Genomic DNA, 24,237 nt, shown 5'->3' with positions numbered 1-24,237 from the left:
CACTTCTGTTTGTTTGTTTGTTTTTTTCTCTCTTCTTTTTTGCTTCTTGTTGTTGTTTGAACGCATTTAACTGTTTTCAGTTTGTATTCTATATTTTCCCTCTTTTGCTTTTTTTTTTAACTCGTTCACTTCCATCTCTTCACTTTGTCGGACTGGATTCCATGTATGATTTGTTTTCAACTGTATTGTTGCATGTTGTGTGCTTCAAATCATTGCTACCATTTGGCATAGTGAGACACGATTTGCACTGTTCACTTGTAGGATTTTATGGAAAAAAGGGTTTTTTTTTTTCATTGTGCTTCACTGACTGACAAACTGACTTCACTGCATTGTAATGACAAATTGTGATAAAAGGCACAATTTATATTTTCTTATTCGCCTCGCGTTTTTTTTCTTCATATCATTTCCACTAGTTTCGGGACAATTACAGAAGCCAAACTGTAAAAGAAAAAAAAAAAAAGAAAAAAAGGTGAGACACTAAAAACAATAAATAATAAAAATGTAATAATAGCAAAACTTACTTTATGGAACGATATAATTGTTAAAAAAATTAAATTCGATATAAGTGATTTAATTTGTTGTGATATTTTGTCTTTTTTTCCATTCGCTCAAACTCATAATAACTCACCAACAACAACTTAAAAAGTGATCTGCTTCCATCCAGAATGCTTCGTTTTCTCATTAGTTTCTCCCTAGCATCTAACCTAGTTCCCTGGGGGCTGCGGCGGTCTCGATTCTACTCATGATCTCGTTTATTATCCGCAACGGTGTTTTGTTTTGCACGCCCTCTCATTCGACATTGCGCCGATTTTTCAGTTTTTGGATGTTTGAAGCAAAATTCACTCACAACTTATCAAACAACGCACGGTTTAAAAAAAAAAAAACGGAAAAAGGAAAGAAAAAATTCATCTTATCTGGCCCTAACGCAACCGAGCTACACTGTAACGTATTGAGGGAGACATAGAACAAAGAAAATTGGTACACGATAAGGAAAAGAGAAGAAAGCAAAACAAAAACGGCTCATTCAGGCCACACCAGTGTGGTCTGACATGGGTTGGAAATTTTGTTGTTTTTGCAGTTTGCACATTTTTCCTTCATGCCCCATTCTCTACCTCGAAAGAACGTGTCGTGTTTTCTCGTTATGCGCTATCACAATCACACCAAGGACAAATGGAAACAGGGGGAGAAAAACAAAAACAAAGCCCAACAACATCAAGTAGTAGTTGTTGAGCAAAATATGGAACAAAAACGAATGGAAGAAAGAGAGAAAAAAAAACAAAAAATATATATAACAATCAATATGCTCCAAACGCCAAACCTCTTGTGTTTCGTTTTTCGAGCGTGAATGGAGCACAACAACGGAAAGAGAAGGAAGGAAAGAAGAATGATTCGTGATCCTGGAGGGAGGGTAGGGAGGAGAAGTCCTTCGAAAAATCCTACTTAACGTACTAAACACACTAAAAACTAATCTTATCAAGCCTACCACATCCTGATGGGGCGCCAACACCACCCGTGGACTCTCGTTCGAGTTTCGTCGTGTTTCCGTTGGGTTTGCTTTTCTTTTTGGAGGTTTTTTTTTTAATTTCATCCCCAAGCGGTCCCCACACGTGCGGCGTCTCATTATCTGTGTGTGTTTTTTCAGCATTCAAGGGATGATCATGCATCATCACCCAACTTCGTCCCATCGTGGTGATCTCATCATGTCACAATTAAATCATTTCGTTCTACGACGCTCTAAAATATAAACTAGTTTCTTACGCTTTCAGCTTTCGTCCATCGTCCCTTGCTAACGTTCGTTCTACTTTTCCGTAATTTTCTTCTTTTCTTCTCTCAATTGCCTACTTTTCGAGCATTGCAAGCTCTTCTACTGCTTCTTCTTCTTCGTTTTCCGCTAACGCGCCACTTATATCCCTCTTCTGTTATCCCCATTATCAACCCACTCTTACCCTAACCGTGCATTTCCCTTCCCACACTGCTACTACTTACGTACTGTCCACGTTTTTTATCGTTTTCTTCATTTTTTCTTTTAACTTAACAAAGACAAAAAACAGAAAACAAAAAGAAAAAAAAAAACACGCACACACATTTCCCGGAATGGAAAACAAACGAAAAGGAAAAAAAAAAACGGAAAAACAATAAATTAAAATTAACTCTACTAAAAAATCGAGCGCGAACACACAGCTCAACAATCCTCGGCAGCACACCGGAGGAAATCCACCGGAAGGGGGATCGAGAACCAAAATCACAACAAACAGAAAACACCAGAGCAGGTCACAGTAATCAGCTGCTTTGGTTTCGATTGGTAAAAAGCGTACCAATCCACAAGCACACCTCCTGCGCTTCGACGGAAAGTTAGATCCATGTCTAAAGTTTTCCTCTTCTTTGGATGTCCGTTACGAAGCCGCACACGAATGTCCTCTAAATATTGCATTTCTCAATACTCAGGTGTGTTTGGTGGTAATCCACCCTCGATCTCGATCCTATTCCTCACTATCCTTCTCCTAAACATGATCTTAAAATTCCATCTGAATAACCACACGGCGGGCACAAAACCAGCGTCCGGATAGGCAAAGAGTTTACAATCCACTCCGGAAACTCAAAGGGAAACACAGTGGGGTCAGTTCATCAGTCAGCGCGTTCGTGTCCGTGCAAATCGCACACATCGCGCACATACACTTATGTGTGAGGTTCGTGTCTTTTCTTTTCTCCCGCACGTTTAAATCTTATTCGTATTCGCTGCTGGTTTGCTGTTGTTCAACAGCTTCGTTTTTCGTCATCGGCCATCACTTACAAGCCGTCCTCCACATGCGGTCAAAGTTTGAGGTATCTTTTAATTCATTTTGGCCTACCCTTGCGTGCGTCGTGTCGTCCTCGTTAGGTTTTTGGGGGAGCCGCCTTCTTTTGGGCCTTCCGAATTCGATTCGTTTCCTGCTTTTCTCTGCAGGAATCTCTCGTGTTTACTCTAGGTTCAAATTGAAGAGCGTGATGTGTGTGTGTGTCTGAGTTTTCTATCCCCCCTGCACCGCTAAAAAGTTATCATCATTTCGTGGAAATGATTTCCTCACGAAGGACGTCGCGTCCCACTATCGATCGGCGGCAATCTTGTCTGTGATGCTATGCGAGATTTTGTAAGCATATGCTAGTGCGCGACTGCGACTTGTTGCGAAGAAAAATGTAATTCAAGACAAGGTGGTGCGACCAACAGGTCGTCGTTTGTCGATCACGTTCGTTTCCTGTGTTGCACACGGTTCGTGTTGTTTTCAGCTTTGCAAAGGTGGTGTGATGGGTGTGTCGTCGTGTTGGTGATGGTGTGTCTTGGCTACGGGAGGGCTGGTCGGCTCTTCCGGGTGTGATCGCTGCTCGGTGCTGGTAAAGATCTACTTCGGAGCGTGCTGATACTGCGTGGTGTATGCTTCGTCCGGCGATGCAGCCGTGCTCGCCTGTTCCGTATCGCCCATCTGCAGCGTGTGGATTACCGACGTCGGATGGGTCGGATAGTACGGATAGGTTGGGCTGATGTACTGCTGTTGCGGGAGAGATAGGATTGGCTACAATGGAAGCGGCAAAAAAAAAAACGAAGATGAATGTGACGGAGCGTTCCGACACGACACAGACACGGGATCGAGCCATACCGAAGAGCCAATCTGCAGTGTTGCCAACTGTGGCATCATGCCGTACTGGACGGCTGCTGGATTATCACTGGACATGATCATCGAGACGCCACGGGGCTGCACCGGGGTCACACCGTCCGTCTTGTACGGTGTACCGACGCTCAGGTGAGATGCGGGAACCTGAACGTATTGCTGCGGGGGGCCCAGAGAAACAAAATGGTCAGGAACGCCAAAAAAATCCGAACTCTTTCATGCGTCACATCATACCTGCTCTTCAACCGGTGCAATAGCCTGGGTCATCATATAGCTTGGCACCCACTGGGAACCGGGCACGGCATAACCGCCCACCTGCGGTGTACTGAACCCTCTGTACGGCATGTTAATGTGCGTGCCGACATTCACACCGATACCGTTCTGCTGCATGTTCGGATCGTAGGTCACCGGGATGCCTTCCGCACCTTCGCGCCAGGTTCGCGTGTTCGGATCCGGGCTCTTGAACGGGTTCTTCTTCTTCGAACCACCGTCGGCAAACTTCACTAGCAGCGGTTCCTTCGCGCCCGGCAGCTGCGAGCCGTTGAAAATCTGAATAATCTGTTCACACTTGTCCCGTGATTCCATTCGTGCAAAACCGACACCTGGCGTTGGGGATCGAAATGGGACGTTAGTGAGCGAGCGAACCTAACCCTTCCTCCTACCGAGCTTTTTTCCCTACCTTTCGACTGTGCATTCTGATCGCGCAGAATTCGGGTCGAGATGACCTGGCCGTACTTGGACAGCAGATTTTCAACGTCCGTCTCTTTGTAGTTCAAGGGAAGATTCGCGATGTACAGATTGGTAGGATCCTGCTCCTGTTGCTGCTCAGCCGGCACCACCATCGCGGGGTCCAGCGATTCCGTGCGTGTAGATATGCGCGCGCGTCAAATAACCGGAGGAGTTTGTGTGTGTGTTTTATTGTGTGTGTGTGTGTTTTTTTTTATGTACATTTTGTAGCGATTTTGGGTTGTCGGTTTTCCACAACATTACACCACAAACATAAGGGCAACGAAAATGGGAAGAGAAAAAATTTCATTAGTATGGTTTTTTGCTCCCAACGATCTGCTGCCTGCGCGAAGCTTTCTGTCTGCCTCTCCCTCTCTCTTTCTCTCTCTGTCTGTTTATCTATTTCTCTCTCGGTTTGCGTATACGGAATCTGCTGTTTCTCGGTTTTCTTGGTAGTTTGCGGTTTTTGATGGAGGCGCATGGTCTTTTACTCTTCACAAAGGGTCCAATTTCGAAAGAAGTGTTTCTTAAAAAACAGTAGAGTAAATGGTGGGGTTGGTTGGTTGGTTGGTTTTGGAACTAAATAAGGGGTGGAAAACTCGACGGGGAGAAGATGACGCATTAATGGACAGTGATGAGACGGCAAATGTCGGAAGATTGACACGTATACATGAGGGGAAGATCTTGCTTTTTTTTTTTGTTTCTAGTCGCCGATGGAAAGAGACAGATGCAAATAAAGGGAGGTGGTGCTGGAGGGGGCGCAACAAGAGCTTTCGGGGGGCAAAATTGATTTGGCAAACTTTTTTTCCGCTTGTCGTTGAACGGTCCCCATCCAAAACGAGCTTCGTGGAACCAACGCATAACCAAGCATAACTAGTGGCACAAATACTGCCAAATGCCCACATTTTTGTTTGATGTTTTGATGAAAGTGTTTAAATTAAGATTTCTTACATGAAAAAAAAAAACATGACAACAAGCCGTGATGAACATTAAGACACGAAAGGAGGATTTAAGGTGAGAAGAGATGCAACAGAGAGAACAATCTCTCTGCTCCTGGTGGGAAGAAAATTGAACGATGACACCAAACAAACACATTACGAGGGACAGCGTACCGCTTCAGGAAACGACCGAAAAGTACCTAAAGGATCGCCTGGGGGAAGCCCTGCAATAGCATTGTAGACGCAGCTCTAGCCTCAAGATCGAGAAAATCAAAATAAATGATACGAAATAAACGAATAATCTTTCCCTAAAACGATGCCTACGCTTGCGCTCGTTAAATGTAGTACTTTCTTAATTGATAATTGATGTAGTTGGTGGTGATGTTGGCCGGCTCACTATGCACGTTTTTGTTTTAATTGTTTGTTGGTTTTTGTTTAGGGTACAGAGCATGTGGTAAATATGTATAATTAGATAAAGATATGATAGCAAACAAGATGCCACTAGGAGCTAAGAGCTAGTTTACAAAAGTTGCTTATTTTTTTTGTTTGTTTGGTTTGGTTTTGGTTAAGTTAAGAGATGTACAATAGCGATAAAAAACAACAACAACGGCGGGCAAATATTATACAAAATAGTAGTAAGAGTAGTGGTATATGTATGTGTAGTGTTGAGAACAAGTTAAGAAAATAGTATTTCTCTATACAACAGACTTTGATGTACGATTTGCTAGCAAATCGTTCGCTTCGGCTCGTATTACTCCACTAGTTTACTTGCGGATAACAAACATACTGCCAACAAAAAAAAAATAGACTAGCCTTTCGATTACGTTTTAATATGTTTTCTATAACCTAATTCACAACCGTTTATCTATCATTTAACGCTGAAATGTATAAAAATCTATTTATGATTTTGATAAGAAAGGAAATAATAATAAAAACAACAACGCAATGTACTATACGGAAACTTCAAACACGGTAGTAAATGCAGTAGAAACAAAATAACTCTCTATTAAAGAAAGAAAACTATTTCAACTATACCACTACAGTACGGTAAGGGGCCCACTGGGCAATTTCGAGGCCATTAGGTTGATTATTAAGCAACACAATCTGTTTTTCTTTTCAACATATTATTGGAATAAAAAATTTGATCTTCGAAGACTTAAACGAGCGCGTAGAAACGGTACAAGAGTCAAATGGTTGGTTTGTTATCGACATTGCATCGAATAGTGTAATGTAATAGTTCGAGCAGAGAGCAAGATAGCGAGAGTGAGAGAGAGAGAGAGAGAACGAGAGAGAGGGAGAGAGAGAGAAGGATTAATACATACAATTTTTATATGGGCTGTGAGCATTTACATGAAGTTAGCATTCGATTAGACATGGTTAAAACTGTGTATTGAAGTTTAATTATTTTAAAAGTTCTTCTTGTGACATATTTCTCTCTCTCTCTCTCTTTCTCGCTTTGTTTTTCGTCCCTCTTTTTGGAGGGGGGGGGGGTGGTTTTAGTAAGTAGTAATAGTAGTAGCAACAGAAGTAAGTAGTGGACAGCCGCCATCTTCGCTGCATCGCTTTGGCTATATTAGCTGTAAGCTGAGACAAGCCGAGACAGCAGGCCTCTTGACACACTTAGTGTCACTGTACACAATATGTAGATTGTTTACTGTTTTCTTTGGTTGTTTTACTTTACTTGAAATTAATTTTTATAGCCGTTTGCTTTCAATCTATGTACAAAAAGTTTGGAACCTAGTTCTTCTATTGTTTTCTTCTTCTTTTTTTTGGCGAGATAATATTGTCTAAGAACCTATAATTCACGCTTCTCTGCCCTAGAACACACACGAAATTACGGGAGATATGAACGGTGGCTAAGCTAAGCTAGCTAGAGTAGAGTAGAGAAAAGCTCGTCAGGCTCAGATATCTACGCAGGACGGGAACACAACAATCGACATAAAACGGTAAACAAAACACAACGGGGAGGAAGAAGAAGAGTTTACGGCTTGTACTTAGTACCTATACACTAAGCGAATGAGAACGGGTGGAAAACACGTTTGTTTGTACAACAGAAGGGCTGCACCAGAGAGTGAGTGACTGAAGGAATGAGACGAATAGGAAATAAAAAGAAGGATAACAGGGGCTTCTTTGCGTTTCTTTTTATTCCCTGCTTTGACAGCCGTTGGCTTTTAGTACCACAACTTTTAAAAAATCACAAAGAAATAAAGAGTTTCCTTTTTCCCCTATTTAACGATGTGCAAAAGCCGGCCGGTTTTCATGTTTCTGGAAGTTGATAGAGGATTTTGAACCGGCATTAAAGCCCAATGCATTTAAACCAACAGGCTTAAGGAAGGGCTAACGTGTTGACAAACCGTTTACCGGGTTTTACTGCCCACCGGAACATTTGCAACCCCTCGGTTTTTGTATTGGGAAATGGTAAAATTGATAAATAAACCGGTCATGATGTAAAACGGGAGAAAATCAAGTAGGTAACGACCCCCTTCTTCCCGAACGCCTCCAGTGTTCTTTAACGCAAGGGTATTAAATAAAGGGCTCGAAGGACACAATATAGGAAAGGGAAGCAAAATGGTGTGATAGTAGTTCGTCTGCAGTTTATTGCCATTGCTTGTTGGGGGTGGTGTACACCACTACACTCATGTCCGGTGTAAAGTCGCTGTAAAATACAGCGCTAGAGATTGCACAGTTACAGCTAGCGGTGTAAAATAACACCCACGGTCACCCATTAACCACAGGAGGAGCAAAAAAAAAAAAGGATGCAAAGATGCAAATCGTGTAATTTTTTATCGTTTGTCGTAAAATGATTATAACCCCGGGATCGGGTTAAACGTATCTTCCGTGTGCTGGGAGGGAACAATGTTCCATAAATCTTTACAATATTTTTTTGCTTGGTGAGTTTTTTTTTTTGTGTGTAACGCACCGCACCGTTGGTCGAGACAAAGAGCAGTTTGTTTTAATAACAATTAATTTGCAGTTTTGTTTTCAATTACAACAGGTTCAGCGTCAAGCGCTCACTTAATTTTCCCCGGTTTTCCAATAGATGCCGCTGGAGGGCAAAATTCAAACAAACATGTCACACTAAAGCGCATGACATATGTCACCAATTACAGGGGCTTTCGATTGTTGTAATGGGACTTTTAAATATTTAACTGGATTTTTTTAAATCGATAATGAAATAACGACATCCAGTGAGTGGGCGAGTGGAAAATTTCCCATTGGAAAATTCAAATTTGCATAATATTATTGCAAAGTTCGTCAACGGGCGCAGAATATTCTTCTCCTTTCTCTTCTTTTGAAAAATGACCTGCTAGGTTATGCCGGCCATCTAATGCCATTACGAGACATATTAATACCATGTACTTGGGAGCACTGGCTTTGGTGAGAAATAATTTCTAAATGAAATTAAATGCAATGAAAATTAAACCATCATATGTGCGTCATTTTCGTCTCACTAAATTTTAAATAGGCGACATCGCATTCTACGGCGAAGTTTCAAAAGAAGATCTGAAGGCTTTCGAGGTAATTGGTGCCCAGAATTCGGTCCAGGAATTCACGCAGAAAGCTCAGACATTTTATTACGGCAACAGGAATATACTACATACTCGCCATGGACTCACAAGAGCCAATTTCAAATTGACATTGATTTAAATTTAGTGGAACCAACTATTCATAGTAACTCCGGTAACTCTTTTCAAACTCTTCTTTACAAAAATAGAAGGGTCTGGTAGCCCGGTTATTTTACATATAAAAGTATCGGGACACGCAATATAAACATTCAATGTGTCAGCGACGTATCCGTCAAATACCGATTGTTTACCTTGTTGCCAAGGAGGAGTTGACATGAGAAACCCTGTAAAGTGTCCTGTAGTTGTCCTAAGACATATAACACCAAGGCATCACATAGAAAAGTTCACAGTTGATACATTGTTAACAGAATTCTCAGAATTTTTCCTTGAAAACTGAACAAAAGACTTGGAAAAAATCAATTCCTCAGCAATGTAATGCCTTATTATGAAGATTTCCTTCCTAATTCCCTTGAAACTTCTTCAACGAAACCAAAAAACCTCAACCAAAACACACGAGTTATAAAAGTGGGGAAAAAGGATTTTCAGTGGGCAGCATTTTCTAGTCGACCAGCAGCCAGAATAATCTACGGTAGTAAAGCAAATTGATACAAAACGCAGGATAACACGGAGGAGCAAAAACTTGGACAACTACAAAGATCCGGCAACCTACAGCACAGAACGGGTCAGCGAGTTGGATGGACGACAGGTGTGTCTGGAAGCCTGCAGGACTGGTATATCATCTTATGGGGAATCCGCCGAATCTGTACAGGATCAAACAACAACTCTACAGTAACTAAGGGCTCTCGGGAGCAGCACAGGGAAGGTTCAAAATGGTTTGGTTGGGAAGTGGGGGACACTATTAACAAGTAGTAGTAACGAAAAACCAAACACTAGAAACAAACCGATCGCTCTGTTGCTTTCGCTCCCACTATTGAAAATACGGGAACAGTAGCACTAAGGTTTTTTTTTAATGTATGAAACCGCATTGGAAACAACTCAACTCAAACTCCGTAACTATTCTAGACGCTAGAAATAACTATGTTTGTCACAGTACTAATTTGAGGGGTAAATCGTTTAACAACTCGACTATGCAACAATGGGGAAACGATTGGAGTCGGTGGGAAGTGGGGATGGAATAGAGGAAAAGTTTTGGGTGGTAGGAAATAGTAGAAGAAAAAAACTCACTATTCTAAAAAGGGGGGGGGGGGGGGGATGGACATTTTCTTTATCGTTTCTATCAAACAAACACACACAAGCGCGCGCGCACGCACACAAGAAAGCGTCGTCGGGAGAGGAGAAACAGCTGAAAACGGGTCTCGTTTGCTTTGTTTGGCTTGACCGAGTTCAACTGGCCGAGTTCAAGTCCTTGCAGACGGTCTGCTAAATATAGTAAAGGTGGAGTTTTGGGGGAGGTGATTCGGGGGTTGTTTGGAGATGTCCTTTTTTGTGCGTTTTCTTTTCCTACTAATTGTCCGGGGAGCTTCTTAGTATATAAATCAACATTAAACCAAAAACAAGAAAGAAGAAAATCAAACTGGCTTTTGGGCGAAGTGGAATGGAAAAACAATCGTCAAAAATAGGAGAAAAAAAAACACAACAATAAAAACAAATGAAACTAAATAAAAGGTGGCGAAAAAGGGGGAGAAAATTCGGAGCTAACACTAATTACGAATATAAAACGGAAACGAAACACAACGAAACAATCTACATAAGGTTTTTGGGAGGTATCGTTTGTTAGCGATGTTGTGTGAGAAACAAAACCAATGCGTGAAACAAACGTTAGATGAACAAACAGATAAAAAAGAAAAACAACATATTAACAATGGAGCTCACTCATGCCCTGATGTGGAGGCTAATAGTACACAGGAGATGGGGTTCGGGTTAGTTTGATTCAGTTACTTCAAATCCAAACTAAAGACGACTTAGTTCCCCAGTGTCCCCAGGGATAAATGGTAGCTGTTAGTAGTAGGTATTGATGTGTGTGTGTGTGTGTGTGTGTGTGTGTGTGTGTGTGTGCATATATGAGAGATTGAAGTGGTTTGTTTATTGTATATTGGTGCCACAATTCACACAATTTGTACAAAGAGGATAATCAATGTCAAATGGTCGATCGTTGGATGGAACTTATGTGGGCGTTTTTATGTTGCTGTATTGTGACTGTCCTTTGTGGATGTATTTTTTTCTTTATGTTGCGTTTGTGAAATGAAACTGTAGACATTCGTAGGAAAATGGAGAAAAAGGTGGAGCCAAAACAAAAAATGAAAGGAAAATCGAGTGAGTGGGAGCATATTGAAAAGTTTTCCATTGCTTCTTATCGAACAGTTTGTTTGGGAGCTACAATTTTTCCTCGACTCATATTAACACAAGGCGTGAAGAAGTAACAGAAAAAAAGGTCCATGAACTTTGACCCCATTCGATACTTCTATCCTTTTACCCTCTCTTTCCCCTCTCGCGGCTAGAAAGAGAACACAGAAGCGAGCTGTGTGCATTGAAATTTCATTGAAGTGTAATATTAATTATTAACTCGTTTAAACTTGCTTGCTTTTTCTGTCCCTATTTTTTTCTTCTCCACCCTCCACCCACCAGCGCTCTTCCGTGGCCGTTTCACGAGAGAGAATTGGATAAAAGGGAGGGAAAAACAAGCAGAAGCAGTTTCATCACCTAGGAGAAATTGGTTAAACATAATCAACGGCAAAAGGGCCTTTCCGGCCCCGGTTAGACGTGTGCATTGGTTTCGCATTTTTGCTCTCGGGTGGGCAAGAAGGAACAAGTTTGCTTGGGTGGGTGTAAGCATATAGAAGCAAGCAACACGGCAACAAACACAACAACAACGAAACAAGGATCAGAACCTCACACCGGAAGTTTCCTTTCCAAAAAAAAAAGGGAGAGAGGGAGCATGAAAAACTTTTTCCCTTTTGGCACAAAACACACCGTGTTTGTTGAGGACGTCGTTTGACGTAGTTTCTTTTTTTTCGTGCCTATTCCAACAGATTTTATTCAAAAGTTTTTTTTTCCAAAATCACGGCCAAGGACGGGATGGCTGTTGTGGGTGGTTTTTTTTCGTTCTACTCTTTTGCAGCTTTTTTTCTGAAGCTTACTTGCGCTGTGTGTGGGTTCTGTTACCCACGCAAGGTGACGGGAGTGAAAATTAGCTTACAAATAAAGCATTCAAATCCATTTGCGACCTTGTTTGACCAGATTGAGAAGAGATCATGTGCTTCCAGCAGCTGCTTAACTGGAAAGGGCGTTTTCTTTTCCTTTTGACGGGGGTTTTCCCCCTGATTTGCCTACACCTGATGTAGGTGTGCATTGGTTTCTATCAGTACGGATAATGGATAAGGAAATGATCACATTTTTAATCTTTAAACCTTAAGCTAAGAGTGTACAAAAATCGAAATTAACAGGATTGATGAATCGAAATGCATCCCTGTTTTATAAATTAAATTAAAAAAATACTAAAGCAAAATTAATGGTTCAAAAGAAAACACTCACCCAACGCTAAGTTAAAAGAGAAGTAAATGTAAAGAAAAAATATAACATTTATCTGTTGAACCAAAGAAACAATGGATAACTAAACAGTAGCAAAACAAAATACAGACAACAGTCAAATGTAAAAGAGGAAATGTTTAAAGAAAGGAACAAACCATAGTAAAAACAAACTCGTTGCAAGATAGTACTAAGTCACTCGTCAGTCTTTGTGACCCTCCTGGTTAATTACTTAGTTTTGGTTTTCCTATTTAGTCAATACGCCCACTTCCGTCTAGTTCCACTGGTAGTGTTTTGTGTGTGTCTGTGAGTATAATTGTAATTATACTGTCCTTTTTTTTTTGCTCCTCACTGTCGCTGTCGTGTGGTAAGTTTGGTTCGAAACCGAAACCAGTTCGTTAGGCGTGTTGGTTTTTGTTTTGAAGCTAAAGAAACGGGTTGTCTTCTAACAAGAGAGTAAAAGGTACTGGCGGTTGGGTTGGGAATTTCAGGGAGGAAAGGTGGTGGCATTGGGGTATGTGTAAGTATTACTTGCATGCAAACAAACGTACAATGGCCGGCCTATGTAGCACCCAGATACCCACTTTGGCCATCTGAGCTTGGATGCCCTTCGCTTGAAGCCCTTTGACGGCACCCTCGGCACACGATGGCGACTCGAAGTCAACAAATCCGTATCCTAGCGTTTGGCGTGGAAGACAGAGGGAGAGGGAGAGAGAGAGAGAGAAAATGAGAACGGAAAGGAAAAATTAATGAAAATCATCGACCCAGTTGTCAGGATGGGGCGTGAAGCCATATCGTTGGCAAATTTGTTGCGTTGGTCGCCCCCTTTCCCATGATTCGGGCAATGTGGTTTCGTGCCAGTTGACGCGGAATGGATTGCTGTTTTTGTTTGAATATTTCTACGTTGGTTAAGGAATTGTTAACGTCTCCGTATGTGTAAAGCTTCGGGTAGTTTGACTTACCTTTACACTTGTTTGTTGTTTTATCTAATATTGCCTTTGTAGAGATGATGTTACCATACCTGGAAGGAGACGAAAAGGACAAAATGGTTAGATATTTGAACTGCCGTGAGAAAGAAGTTTCAAAGCTCAATCATGAATCCTTCTATTTCGAATCCATATTCTCATAATGAAATTTTTAAACAAACTGTTTTACCCATTAAAGCACGGCTAGCAGAGAAATAGTGTATCCCCAGAAGAAGCGTCCCGGTCGTGAATTTATCGAATAACGATCGGACAATAATTAATGGCAAACAGGATTCCCGCCCAAATGCATCATTATCGTTCACGAAGCAAGCTCGCTTCACGACACGGCACTGCACTTTTTTCCCTCCCGAACACTTGGACACGTTTAACGGTGCTTTTCCCAACAGCGCAAACATTATTTATTTATTTTTTTTCTCTTAATCAACGAAGCGAAGCAAAACAAAAAACAGGTGCAAATAAATAAATTTGAAATCTCGGAAAATTTCATGTGACAAAAAACAAACACAAAACGGCTATGAAAAATTGTGAAAATGCTCAATACACGCAAGAGAGCGAGAGGTTTATTTTCCAGTGGTTTTTGTAAGGACGACAGCAAAAAAAAGGAGGAAAATTGTGGATAAACACAGGAAGCGGAAAAGGTATGGAAACAAAAGGGACGAGGGAAGCAGTGCTTTGCTGAGGAGGCGAAGGGAAAGGATCTGCAAGGGTAAGGAAATGGATGGGAAATTAATTTTGGAGCTATGTACTTGAAAGTGTAAACAATTTCCGGTAGCGAAACGCGGCTGGCCCTTGCTGCTGCTGCTGCTACTGACCGCTATGGCTACTGCTTGTACGTGTGTGTCTGTGTGGAATGGTTTTTCTCGCTAGCGACCACTATGGAAAAACTCGTTAGCGTACTAGCGAACAATTGCAGCCCAGCGGGAGGCGCGAGTGAGAGAGGGAACAGGCACCACACGAGGTGGCCGAAAGAGGTTTGATAATTAAGCGTATCCTATTTCGAACCAAAAGCGGCACGAAACGGGTGCACACCCCCCCCCCCCCCCCCCCCCCGCTGGTGGTGATTTTGGCCGTGCTTAAGGGAGCATAAACACTCTTGCCAACACATTATCATTGTTTCGTTGCTAAAAAGACTAAACGAAAGAGAGAGATAGAGAGCGGGAAAAACAGGAACCATAGCACAATGGTGATATGAAACCCAACTGGACGTCACACAAAGTGCAAAAGTGCACCAGTGCATTAGCGAAAAACGTAAAACAAAAACAAAAAGAAAAATGCATGAAAATACAAGGGAAAATCAAAAAGCGCCCACAAGAACAGCAACAAAACAACGCACGTTAAGCAGTAAGCTCATTTTGAAAAATAATGCAAATTAGCGCGCTAGACTAGACGGCACACAGCGGAACAAAAACAATAAACAATTCAACATCATAAAGGGTAACGAAGCACAGATCTCTGTATTTTCCTGCTTGTTTAGTGGCAGTACTCGTGTTATGACTAACGATGGACAGGGATGGCAGTTGGAAAAATACAAACCCCGGTAACTAATGAACGGCTGATACTGTCGAAGACGATGAGATTCTTCTCATCTTTGACCTTCTGAGGGGTGATGTGCGAGCTTCCCTGAGGCTCTGGAGTCGTATCGTTGAAAAAAAAAACTCCTCTTACAGATACTAAACTCTTCTTACTTTTCTTGGCTTAATGTTCTGCTAAGTCATGTCAGCAATTTGCTGGCATACGAGACTCATTGATACCACGGAATGGGATTTGAACCCAGATCCTGCAGTGTGAAGATCATCGTTGGTGTTGCCTTTACCACCAGACCGTCGAGTTTTCTCATACTGCTTAATCTACCCCCGAGTCTAATGGCGCTGCTGACGAATTGGATTGGATTTTTATAAGCATTTTGGTCATTTTTGTTTGTTTGATGTTTATTAAATATATTAAAAGAGTTATCCTCGCTGTCAGCTTCTTGGTGTTAAAAGATTTAAAATTCAGAACGTATCAGAGCAGCAGATTCGCTGAGCAACAAGCTTTAAACCAAGCCCTTAGTGAGGTTAATACGCTGAAAAGCATGCAACAATCATACATTTAAGTACGCTGGCTAGGCCGGATAATTATGCCACCCAAAACGATGCTGATGGTAATTGTAAACAACCGTAAAGCATATCATTACATCGAAATCGAACATCAAATAATGGCAATTTATGGATTCTTGGCTAAATTAGCTTCCACTTGACTAGGAGTTCCTAGTATTCCATGGTGCTTAAGTTGAGTCCAATGCTCTCAGTCATCTAGAGATTCTGTTTACCGAGCCTGAATCCGTTAGTCAGGATCAGGACTTTTGGAAGTTATTAAAGGCAAGGTGATAAATCAAGAGAATTCCTGGAATTCTGGATGCGGTAAGAACCTAACGCAACACCAGCACAATCAGAATTATTAATCATCATTCTCCAAGAATCCAATATGGAATTGTTTTTCAAATTTTGATTTTACAGCACCGATAGCATGTATACACACAACCTTAAACATTGAATCATTTATTTTCTTGAACTGGTTGCAGGAAATTAAACTTCAAGGTCTATATTTGCACTACCCAAAACCCTAATACTAAGAAAAATAGAGCAAAATATTCCGCCATTTCTTGTAACTGCCACATTGACCCGAGAACGAACGCTTATTTATTGATCCCTTCTGGAACGCACACGTAGGACGTGGTACATGTTATTGGTTTCGCATGACACAGCGATACACAGTGCGATGCGAATGCCGAGTGCCAAACTAGCTAATTATAGCCGTCATTCTGCGGCTTCCTGGAAGGTCTCCGGCACAACAGCATCCGTACGCGCGTAGGAAGCCATCTTCCATCTGCCATCAAAAGGCCATCATTATTGGGAGCGATGGAGAGAGTCAAGTGGCAAATAGACTTTGGCGAATGCTCGATCGTTTATCGTGCAAGGTGACACACCAAGCGCGTATCGAAGTGGACGGAAGTGAAGCTCTTAGTACTTAGACACGCCCAGGATATGATGGACGCTTTGTGTTTTTTTTTCGTTCGTTGACTCAATTGCTACGGATGTTGCATTTCACACCCGACGGCCAAAATTGGGAAACATTCAGATGAAATCACATCCAATCGCTCTTTCTAAACCCTGGATCAATTACAGCAAGGAAACAGTGACTTGACAGTGGTAAACATTGCTCACTTATCACTCAGCGTCGTACTGTCGGGAGGGGTCCCATTTTTCCCTCCTTTTTTCCACCAACAACCCAATTTATCTTGCTACTAGTTAACAGCCTGCAGCCCTATTATGAAGACTCTAGTTCATTGCTCTGGACATCCCCCATCGCAATAGCAAGAAGAGAAAAAAAAAAATTCTCCAACACAATATGCCGGAAAGCATAATAATGAAGTTTTACCAAATTAATACCACCAATATCGGCAGCTTGATGATGGTGGGCGGGCAGAGGCAGGCATTTTGTCGTGCGTGAGTTGACTTTTTGAGCAACTCGCCACATTATAACTGCAAGGGATGGCAAAAGCCATCAATAAAAATCGGCATTCTCCTCGGGTAGAATATTAAAGACCATCGCGGGCGTAAGAACAAATAGATAAAAATGGCCAACAGATCCTTTATTGAACGATTTTTAGTGATTTTCCATGGTTCATTTGGCGCGCGGTTCCGAGACGAGAGCTAAATTCCCAACACAACGAAGCAATGGTAGAGTATGTGTGAAATATCGATGAGATTTCCTGTCACCTTGAATGAGGCAAATATTGGACACTTTCGCACCCGTCAGGAAATTGGAAGACGGCGACCATGGTTTGCACGCCCACTTTACTTGCTCGTGCTAAGTTTGTGTCGTGAACGCTCCACTGGGAAAGGAAGGGATGGTGGTGCTCAACCAGCGAGATTCAGAATATATTGTGCCCTTGCGAAATGCAACACACAGACAGGCAGACGAACCTATTCAACCGAATCGGAGAGTTGGTAGCAACCAACATCAACCACGGCATAATTTCCATGCTTCGCATGAATAAAAGATTGATTGTGGGATTTGTGGGCATTCGCATTCTCTCTCCCTCTCTCTCCCACCTTCTCACCAACATACAGAGGTCCATCCACCAACAGCGCAGCGCTGGAAAATGAGCAGGATGGGTGTGTGTCTATGTGGCATATCCTTGCTGCCGACTCTCATTACCAGTAACGAAACACGAGGGGAGCCCCCAGTTAGGAGAACACCCAAATATTAACGACTAAGCACTGATGAAGGGTGTAGAATTTGGCGCGTGGAAAAGGCAAGACGAGAAGAAAACTCATTTGGAGTTATTGTTCCACAAAATCCGAGCCTCACAACAGGGGGAGCCGCTGAGAACTGACAGATTCGGGTATCCGGATATCCGGTACGCGGGAGAAGAACGCGCTAAGTCTGCGTGCGTGGTGCAATCTCATCTCATGTTTTACTATTATTTTGTGGGAAACTCACCCTTTTTGGGGTGATTCGTGGGGGGCGAGGGAGATAGCGTTACGCGCCCATTAGCGATGGTAAGCGTCGGCGATGGTTGGGCCGCTCATAAAGTGCGGCCAGGATTGATGACATTTATGCGCAATCATTCGAGAAACCGGGAGCTTTTGTTGGGCGGCGCTTTTGGGCACGTGGCTAGGGTTTGGTTTCGACGAAATAGATAGATTTTCTGTTGTCTTTTTTATGTTGGTTGGGGAGGTGGTTGGGAGCCACAAAAACCACGCAGTTAATGCTCCTGGGTGGGTAGTAGCTTTTTCGGGCTAGTGATATTAAAATTACTGAGGCATGATTTTGATGTTGTGTGCGGTAGTTCGAAATAGGATTCTTTAGTACTGGTAAATCACCGAGAATCAGCCATAACGCATTGGAGGCTTGTGGTGGATGAACATTCCGCGCACATTTGATTTCATTGTACAGGTTGATAACAGCCAATGACGTTTGCTTGCTGTAAATAAGCAAAAGCAATCACTCCCAAAAGAAGATTTATCGTAAAACAATTCTGATACGCCGAGATTATGGCTCCAAAATCTCTTGCCAATTGCCATGTTTATTAATAAACCCTTTGCTTGTGTGCATATTACACACACGACAAGTGTAAACCTAGATTTAATTCTTCACGACACAGCCAAAGCCCGAGACACTGCTGTAACCTCTTCCAAAAATATGAATAACCAACCCACGCCCATCGCACATGCTAATCACATCAGATCACACGCCCTCACGCCACGCCATTCGCACCTCCATCCATCATTATTTGCAAAAGGATTTCCATCCACCATTTTGTAAAGATCCGCAGCCGTTCGGTTCCTACTTACTGTGCACACATGTTGACAAGATCCTTGTCGGTCGTGCCCTGTTGCAGGCCGCGAATGTAGAGGTTCGTTTTGGACAGCTGCTCCGTCTGGTGTGGCGTGTTGCTAGGACCCATCGTGTTGTTTGTGTTGGTTGTGTTGCTCAGGCTCGTGCTCAGGGTGCCGCTTTGCGAACCGGTGTTGGACGAGCTGCTCGAGTTCGTGTTGCTGGGCGACGCTGCTGTCGGCACACGCTGTCCGTACTGCGGGGGTTAAAGGAAAAGAAAAAAAAACGTGAAACAGGAGTGCCGTGAATATTTTGTTGATAGATTTTTAAAAAAAAGATCTTAAGAGAAAAAAGAGACGGATAATGGAGATTAAATAAATATATATTCTACGATCTATGAACTATGATATAACCTATGATCTTGAGGGTACTTTTGAGTCCAACAAACTGAGGTTCATTTTTTGCAACCTTGTTGTTTGATAAGAAAATTCAAGGACTCTCAAGTATCATTTCATTTTTTTTGAAGAATTATTATAGTTACGATTAATTCTAAAAATCCATTCGAAAAGGCGAGATCCTTTCATCCCACGTTAACTGGAGTACAACTTGGTAATCTGTTAACTTTAATCTCAGAATCCTCGCCCCAATAGGATGTAGTTTTGCGGGTAAATAAAATTCTTCCACTACTGCATGTCGCTACGGAACCATCCGGAAGGTCCAAACCGAAAGGGATTAATAACAACCAGCAACGAGACGCCTCGATGAAAGCACAGTGGAAGCACAGTGGAGAAACTAATGAATCTTGCATCAGTTGCTATTGTGTGCTTTGAAGTCTGTTCCCAGACGAACCGAGTCCTGGCACAGTTTACATTCGGCCTTGTCGGATATGCATTCACCCGTCGCCGTCGACGCCATCGAAGATCAGACGCTTTCCGGGGAAATGCCTGAAACGGTTTGGGAAATTGGTACCACACACCAGAAAGAAATAAACAGCGAAAGCAAAAGCGCCTTCGGGAAATGTTCAAACTAGATGGGAAGGACCCGCCGCCTCTTCCTTAGCCAGGCTTGATTAATTCGAAAATTTTAATAAAACATTTTTTCACTTCAGCGCCTCGTTCTTCCGGTTCTTCACTTGGGCTGCGATGGGGAGAAAATGCTTTTGCTTCAAATCGAATTTCCACGAATTCTGTTCTGTTCTTAGCGTGCCGAGCGCGGATATGGTAAAGCGCCGCGCACCCGGACCAACTTTGGGAAACTTACAACTCGACACACACACACAGCAAGCGAGTTTAAGGAAAAAACTCATAGGCACATCGGTTTTTGGTGGTTGGTGGTTGGAGTAACTTTTGGAGATAACTTTCCTTGAAGCAAAAAGCAACAACAAAAAAAAGGAAAATAAAATTGCAAGGATGTTTTACGAGAGACGAGTCGAAGCAAAAAGAGAAAGAATAACATCAAATAATATACATTTTTTGAAGCTTTACTTCAAGAACGGGTTGCTAAAAGGCTTTTCGGAACCGGCGAATTTTGTGAGATAAAAATATGAACCAACACAAACAACTGGGGACCAAAAGAGAAAAGGTTCATCGGTGCTTTTTCCTTGTGCAGTAAATCGGCGTGTGAGACGAATGGGCATCGATATTTTTGTGTTCGGACGCTAAGGACACAGTGCCTAAGCCACTGCACCTTTATCCCAAAATCGGGAAGTTATGTTTGGAAAAAAAGTGTTCAATTTTGCTGGTTTTATTTGTACTTTTCCACTCCAAAGTGGCGTTGGCGATGGTTGTACCCACATCCTTAAGGAATTCGCCCCAAAACACCCAATGACAACCGCTCTAGCGTTCGTCTGCTTCGTCGTATAAGGATGGAATGTGTTAAGGAAAACTTTTTCTGCAGCGGATAGTGTTTTTTGCCACCCTTAAGAACCTGTTCTGCTGTAAGAGAAGCAGCAAAAATGGCTAGGAAAAAAATTCCTGTATGCGCTCTGTCGTACCAAATGCGCTGCGAGAATCCCTTCATCAGTATGCAGTATGTGACGATGTGGCACTGCTGAGCACCAGCTCGAACGCGAAGGAATTCGTTCTACCAGCGGCCGGTCGCAGATGCTAAAATATTTATTCGATTGTATTTGTCCTTATCGAGCAACTTTGGTGTTTTCCGTGTGCCCTCGAGCCACGGTAGGGGACGGGAGGGAAGGGTCGTATGTTGAACGACGATGTACTTAAACCAGGTGTGCGTTAGTCGTATTTCCCAGCAGGTTTGAGGCTAGATTTGAATAGAATGATGCATTAAGACGCTAGTGGTGCTTGGTTTGAATTTGTTTGGAACGAAAATTTGACGCAATAGAAATGTCTTACACGCTTCGTTCGGTGAATGTGATATCACTTTCCAACAAATATATTTATTTTTGTATTAACAGGGTTGCTAAGAAAGTTACATTGCATTTCTTGAAATCGGAAAGGAAATCGTTCAAATCAGTTTGAAAAGGAAACTGTTAATCGAGATCTTATCAACCGTAAAGAAATGTCGGCATTCTGTGAGATGATCACACATTGCAGTGTGAAAAAGCAAACAAACGCTGGACACAATCCTGCTTCAATTTTCCGTCCTGTCAGTTGTGATGTATTTCCACGGCCAAAGGTCAAAACAAAAAGACATACCTCGTGCAAAATATTGTACGCGTGTGTGTATATTTTGTTGTACGAATGAACGAATAATTGCTTTAGTTAAAAAACAGTACTAACATAATAATGAAGTAATTTCCGCTAATTGAATGAATCAAAGGAAGTATTTCAAATTGGATTTTCATTCCGATTTGCCGCTACCGCAGCTCGACAACAAGAATTAAAGAAATCAAAAACTCCATGCTGAATGGTTTAATCACGGCAAACACAAGGTTTGGCATGATAAGGGAATCGTGACGACTTCACGCAATGCTGAGTTTTTACCGATGAATTTAACGATGGTGACATTATTCCTTGGCACACATAAATTTGCGTGCTTTCGTGAGTATGCAGATTGATAAGAAAATTCACCAACAGTTGGTGAATCGAATCAAAGAAACAAATGTATTTTTAATGTCCTTGGGACGAGGACTTAAAATAAAATAAATTATCATGGTGTGTTTTTTTTTAATATTTGTTGTTTGCAGCGAAGCTTAATTTTTGTTCATAGAAATGATCATTGGGGTCCGGTCCGGTGGTGTAGGCGATAGCGGCGCCGGTCTTAACACGGCAGGACCGGGGTTCAAATATTTTAAAATTTTAAATTACCGTGTTAATACATGTGTAGCATATCCCACCATACCACCTTGCAAACCGATTTAATTGCATAAAAGCTGCATACAACTTATAAGATCCATCTCTTCATAGATAATAACTTATAATAAAACCATCTCTTCTTAGATTCCAAGGCCGCATATGATAGCATAGCCAGGGTAAAATTCTACGAGTCCATGAGCTCTTTTGGAGTCCCGGCCAATCTGATCTTGAGGTTTGCTAGAATAACCATGACCAACGTCACATGACAGGTGAAGGTTGACGGAAAGCTCTCAGGGTCCTTTGCTACCACCAAAGGCATGCTTCAGCGAGATGGGCTAGCCTGTCTCCTATTCAACTTGGCGCTAGAGAGGTCCATCTGTGACTCGGAGGTGGAGACTTCGGGAACCACCTATAAATCAACTCAGATCCTGGCATACGCTGATGATATAGACATCATTGGTCTGTGGCTCACCCAAGTAACAGAGGTCTATCAAGGAGGATCGAGCAGGTGGCAGAAAACCTCGGATTGCAGATTAACGAGGAGTAAAGACCAAATTGATGGTGGCACCATCAGCTGCCCTGCTAAGAAATCCGGAACCAAGTGGGGTGATGTATGGATAGGTTATCGCTAAATTTATCGCAAAAGTCGTCCAAAACTTCACTTGTAACGGGTCAAAAGTCAGCACTGAAAACAGCATAGAGACGGAGTTGCACGCTAGGATGCTGGCGGCCAGCCGGTCATTCTACAGCCTGAGGAAACATCTCACTTAAAAAAATCTGTCGCGACGATCGAAGCTGGGACTGTATCGTACCTTTCCAATTCCAGTACTCACATACGCCTCTGAGTCATGGACCCTGTCCAAAACGAGCTGTACGAACTGTATGACGAGCTCAGCGAATTAGGCACGCCAGGCTCCGATGTGCTGGCCATGTTATACGCATGGCACCGGACGACCCAGCTCAGAAAGTCCTTTCAGGCCGTCCACACGGACAGAGGAGGCGTGGTAGACCCAGATTGAGGTGGGAGGAAGGCGTGGAATCATCCGCTATCAAGGCCGGGATAACGAATAACGGATTGGCGGAAGACGGCGCTTGACCGTGAGCGGTTCTGTATGACGAGCTCAGCGAATTAGGCACGCCAGGCTCCGATGTGCTGGCCATGTTATACGCATGGCACCGGACGACCCAGCTCAGAAAGTCCTTTCAGGCCGTCCACACGGACAGAGGAGGCGTGGTAGACCCAGATTGAGGTGGGAGGAAGGCGTGGAATCATCCGCTATCAAGGCCGGGATAACGGATAACGGATTGGCGGAAGACGGCGCTTGACCGTGAGCGGTTCCGGCTTCTGCTGCGGCAGGCCTTGCGGTTGTAGCGCCTGATAAGTAAGTACATCAACAGGGTCAAGCAACAAACTGAACTACATGCACATAATGGACTCCAGACTGATATATTAAACCAAAAATGTGCCATCGTCTATAACCAATTAAAATTAAGTAAACAGTAAGATCCAAATACAAAAGGAGTTTTCCACATCTATTAACCTCAGGAATGTTAGTTGATGGGGCTTTCCATCCAAATTATTCTCACGATTTCTTCCCAAAACATTCATATAAAATAAAGAACCACCGATCTTGACAGCCAGTTATAGAAAGGTAGTCAGTCAGTCACAAACAGGATGTGACGGCAAAGGTGATTTCTTTTTACCATTACACATGTACAAACGGTCGATCTAATCACTCCAACTGCAATTGGAGGTTTATCATCAATAAACTATCGAACACTGTAAAAATAAGTCACTATATTTGTTCTAGTACAACACTTTTGAGGCTAAATTTAACTTTTTACAATACGATGAACACGGTTGGAGCCTTTACTTGCCTTGACTGGGGACAAGTACAATGTACTTCTTTTAATTAAAGTAAAATCCAATGAACTATAAAAACTAAGCTTGATTTAAATTAAAGGTTGAATTCAATATTTTCTTAATGCATATATTTTGGCAGTAGTAAGGACACATACACAAACTTACACACATAAACTTGACAAATCAGATATGTATGGACGAGTCATTTGTTTCGTTATCATTCGTTCTGTATCAGTGCGGTTCGGCAACGGCACTAAACCAAACACCCAAAAAAGGGCGATTAAGCTTGAGGGCGAGGAATAGCAGTGATGAGAAATTCGTACGAAGCAAACAAAAACCAACACAGATCGGCCATTCAAACTGACCACCCGTACCCGAAAGCATACCTTTCGGGCGCACACAAAAACTCTCGCAAATGGCCGACAATGGCTCGTTAGATTTTACC

At 42.4% G+C, this 24,237-nt stretch overlaps 1 protein-coding gene across 7 annotated transcripts in view; it reads right to left on the bottom strand.

Moving 5' to 3' along the window:
• Window positions 1-3,244: 3,244 nt before the first annotated feature.
• The window catches only part of LOC126561999 (protein alan shepard), a 416,355-nt gene continuing 395,362 nt past the window's right edge, over window positions 3,245-24,237 (bottom strand). For 5 of the 7 annotated variants that reach the window (XM_050218403.1, XM_050218402.1, XM_050218408.1 and 2 more), the window contains 7 exons: window positions 18,686-18,924; window positions 13,323-13,381; window positions 12,912-13,036; window positions 4,324-4,495; window positions 3,879-4,246; window positions 3,633-3,803; window positions 3,245-3,548 (listed from right to left, as the gene is read on the bottom strand). In XM_050218403.1, coding sequence (XP_050074360.1) covers window positions 3,378-3,548; window positions 3,633-3,803; window positions 3,879-4,246; window positions 4,324-4,495; window positions 12,912-13,036; window positions 13,323-13,381; window positions 18,686-18,924 — 1,305 coding nt within the window. In that variant the 3' untranslated portion in view covers window positions 3,245-3,377. The remainder of the gene's footprint in view (window positions 3,549-3,632; window positions 3,804-3,878; window positions 4,247-4,323; window positions 4,496-12,911; window positions 13,037-13,322; window positions 13,382-18,685; window positions 18,925-24,237) is intronic. The other 2 variants (XM_050218404.1, XM_050218406.1) reach the window with 2 other exon arrangements.

Source organism: Anopheles maculipalpis, chromosome 3RL (assembly GCF_943734695.1).
Source record: "Anopheles maculipalpis chromosome 3RL, idAnoMacuDA_375_x, whole genome shotgun sequence".
Taxonomy (NCBI): domain Eukaryota; kingdom Metazoa; phylum Arthropoda; class Insecta; order Diptera; family Culicidae; genus Anopheles; species Anopheles maculipalpis.
The sequence above is the reverse complement of the archived record's forward strand: the minus strand, read 5'-3'. Positions and strand labels throughout refer to the sequence as shown.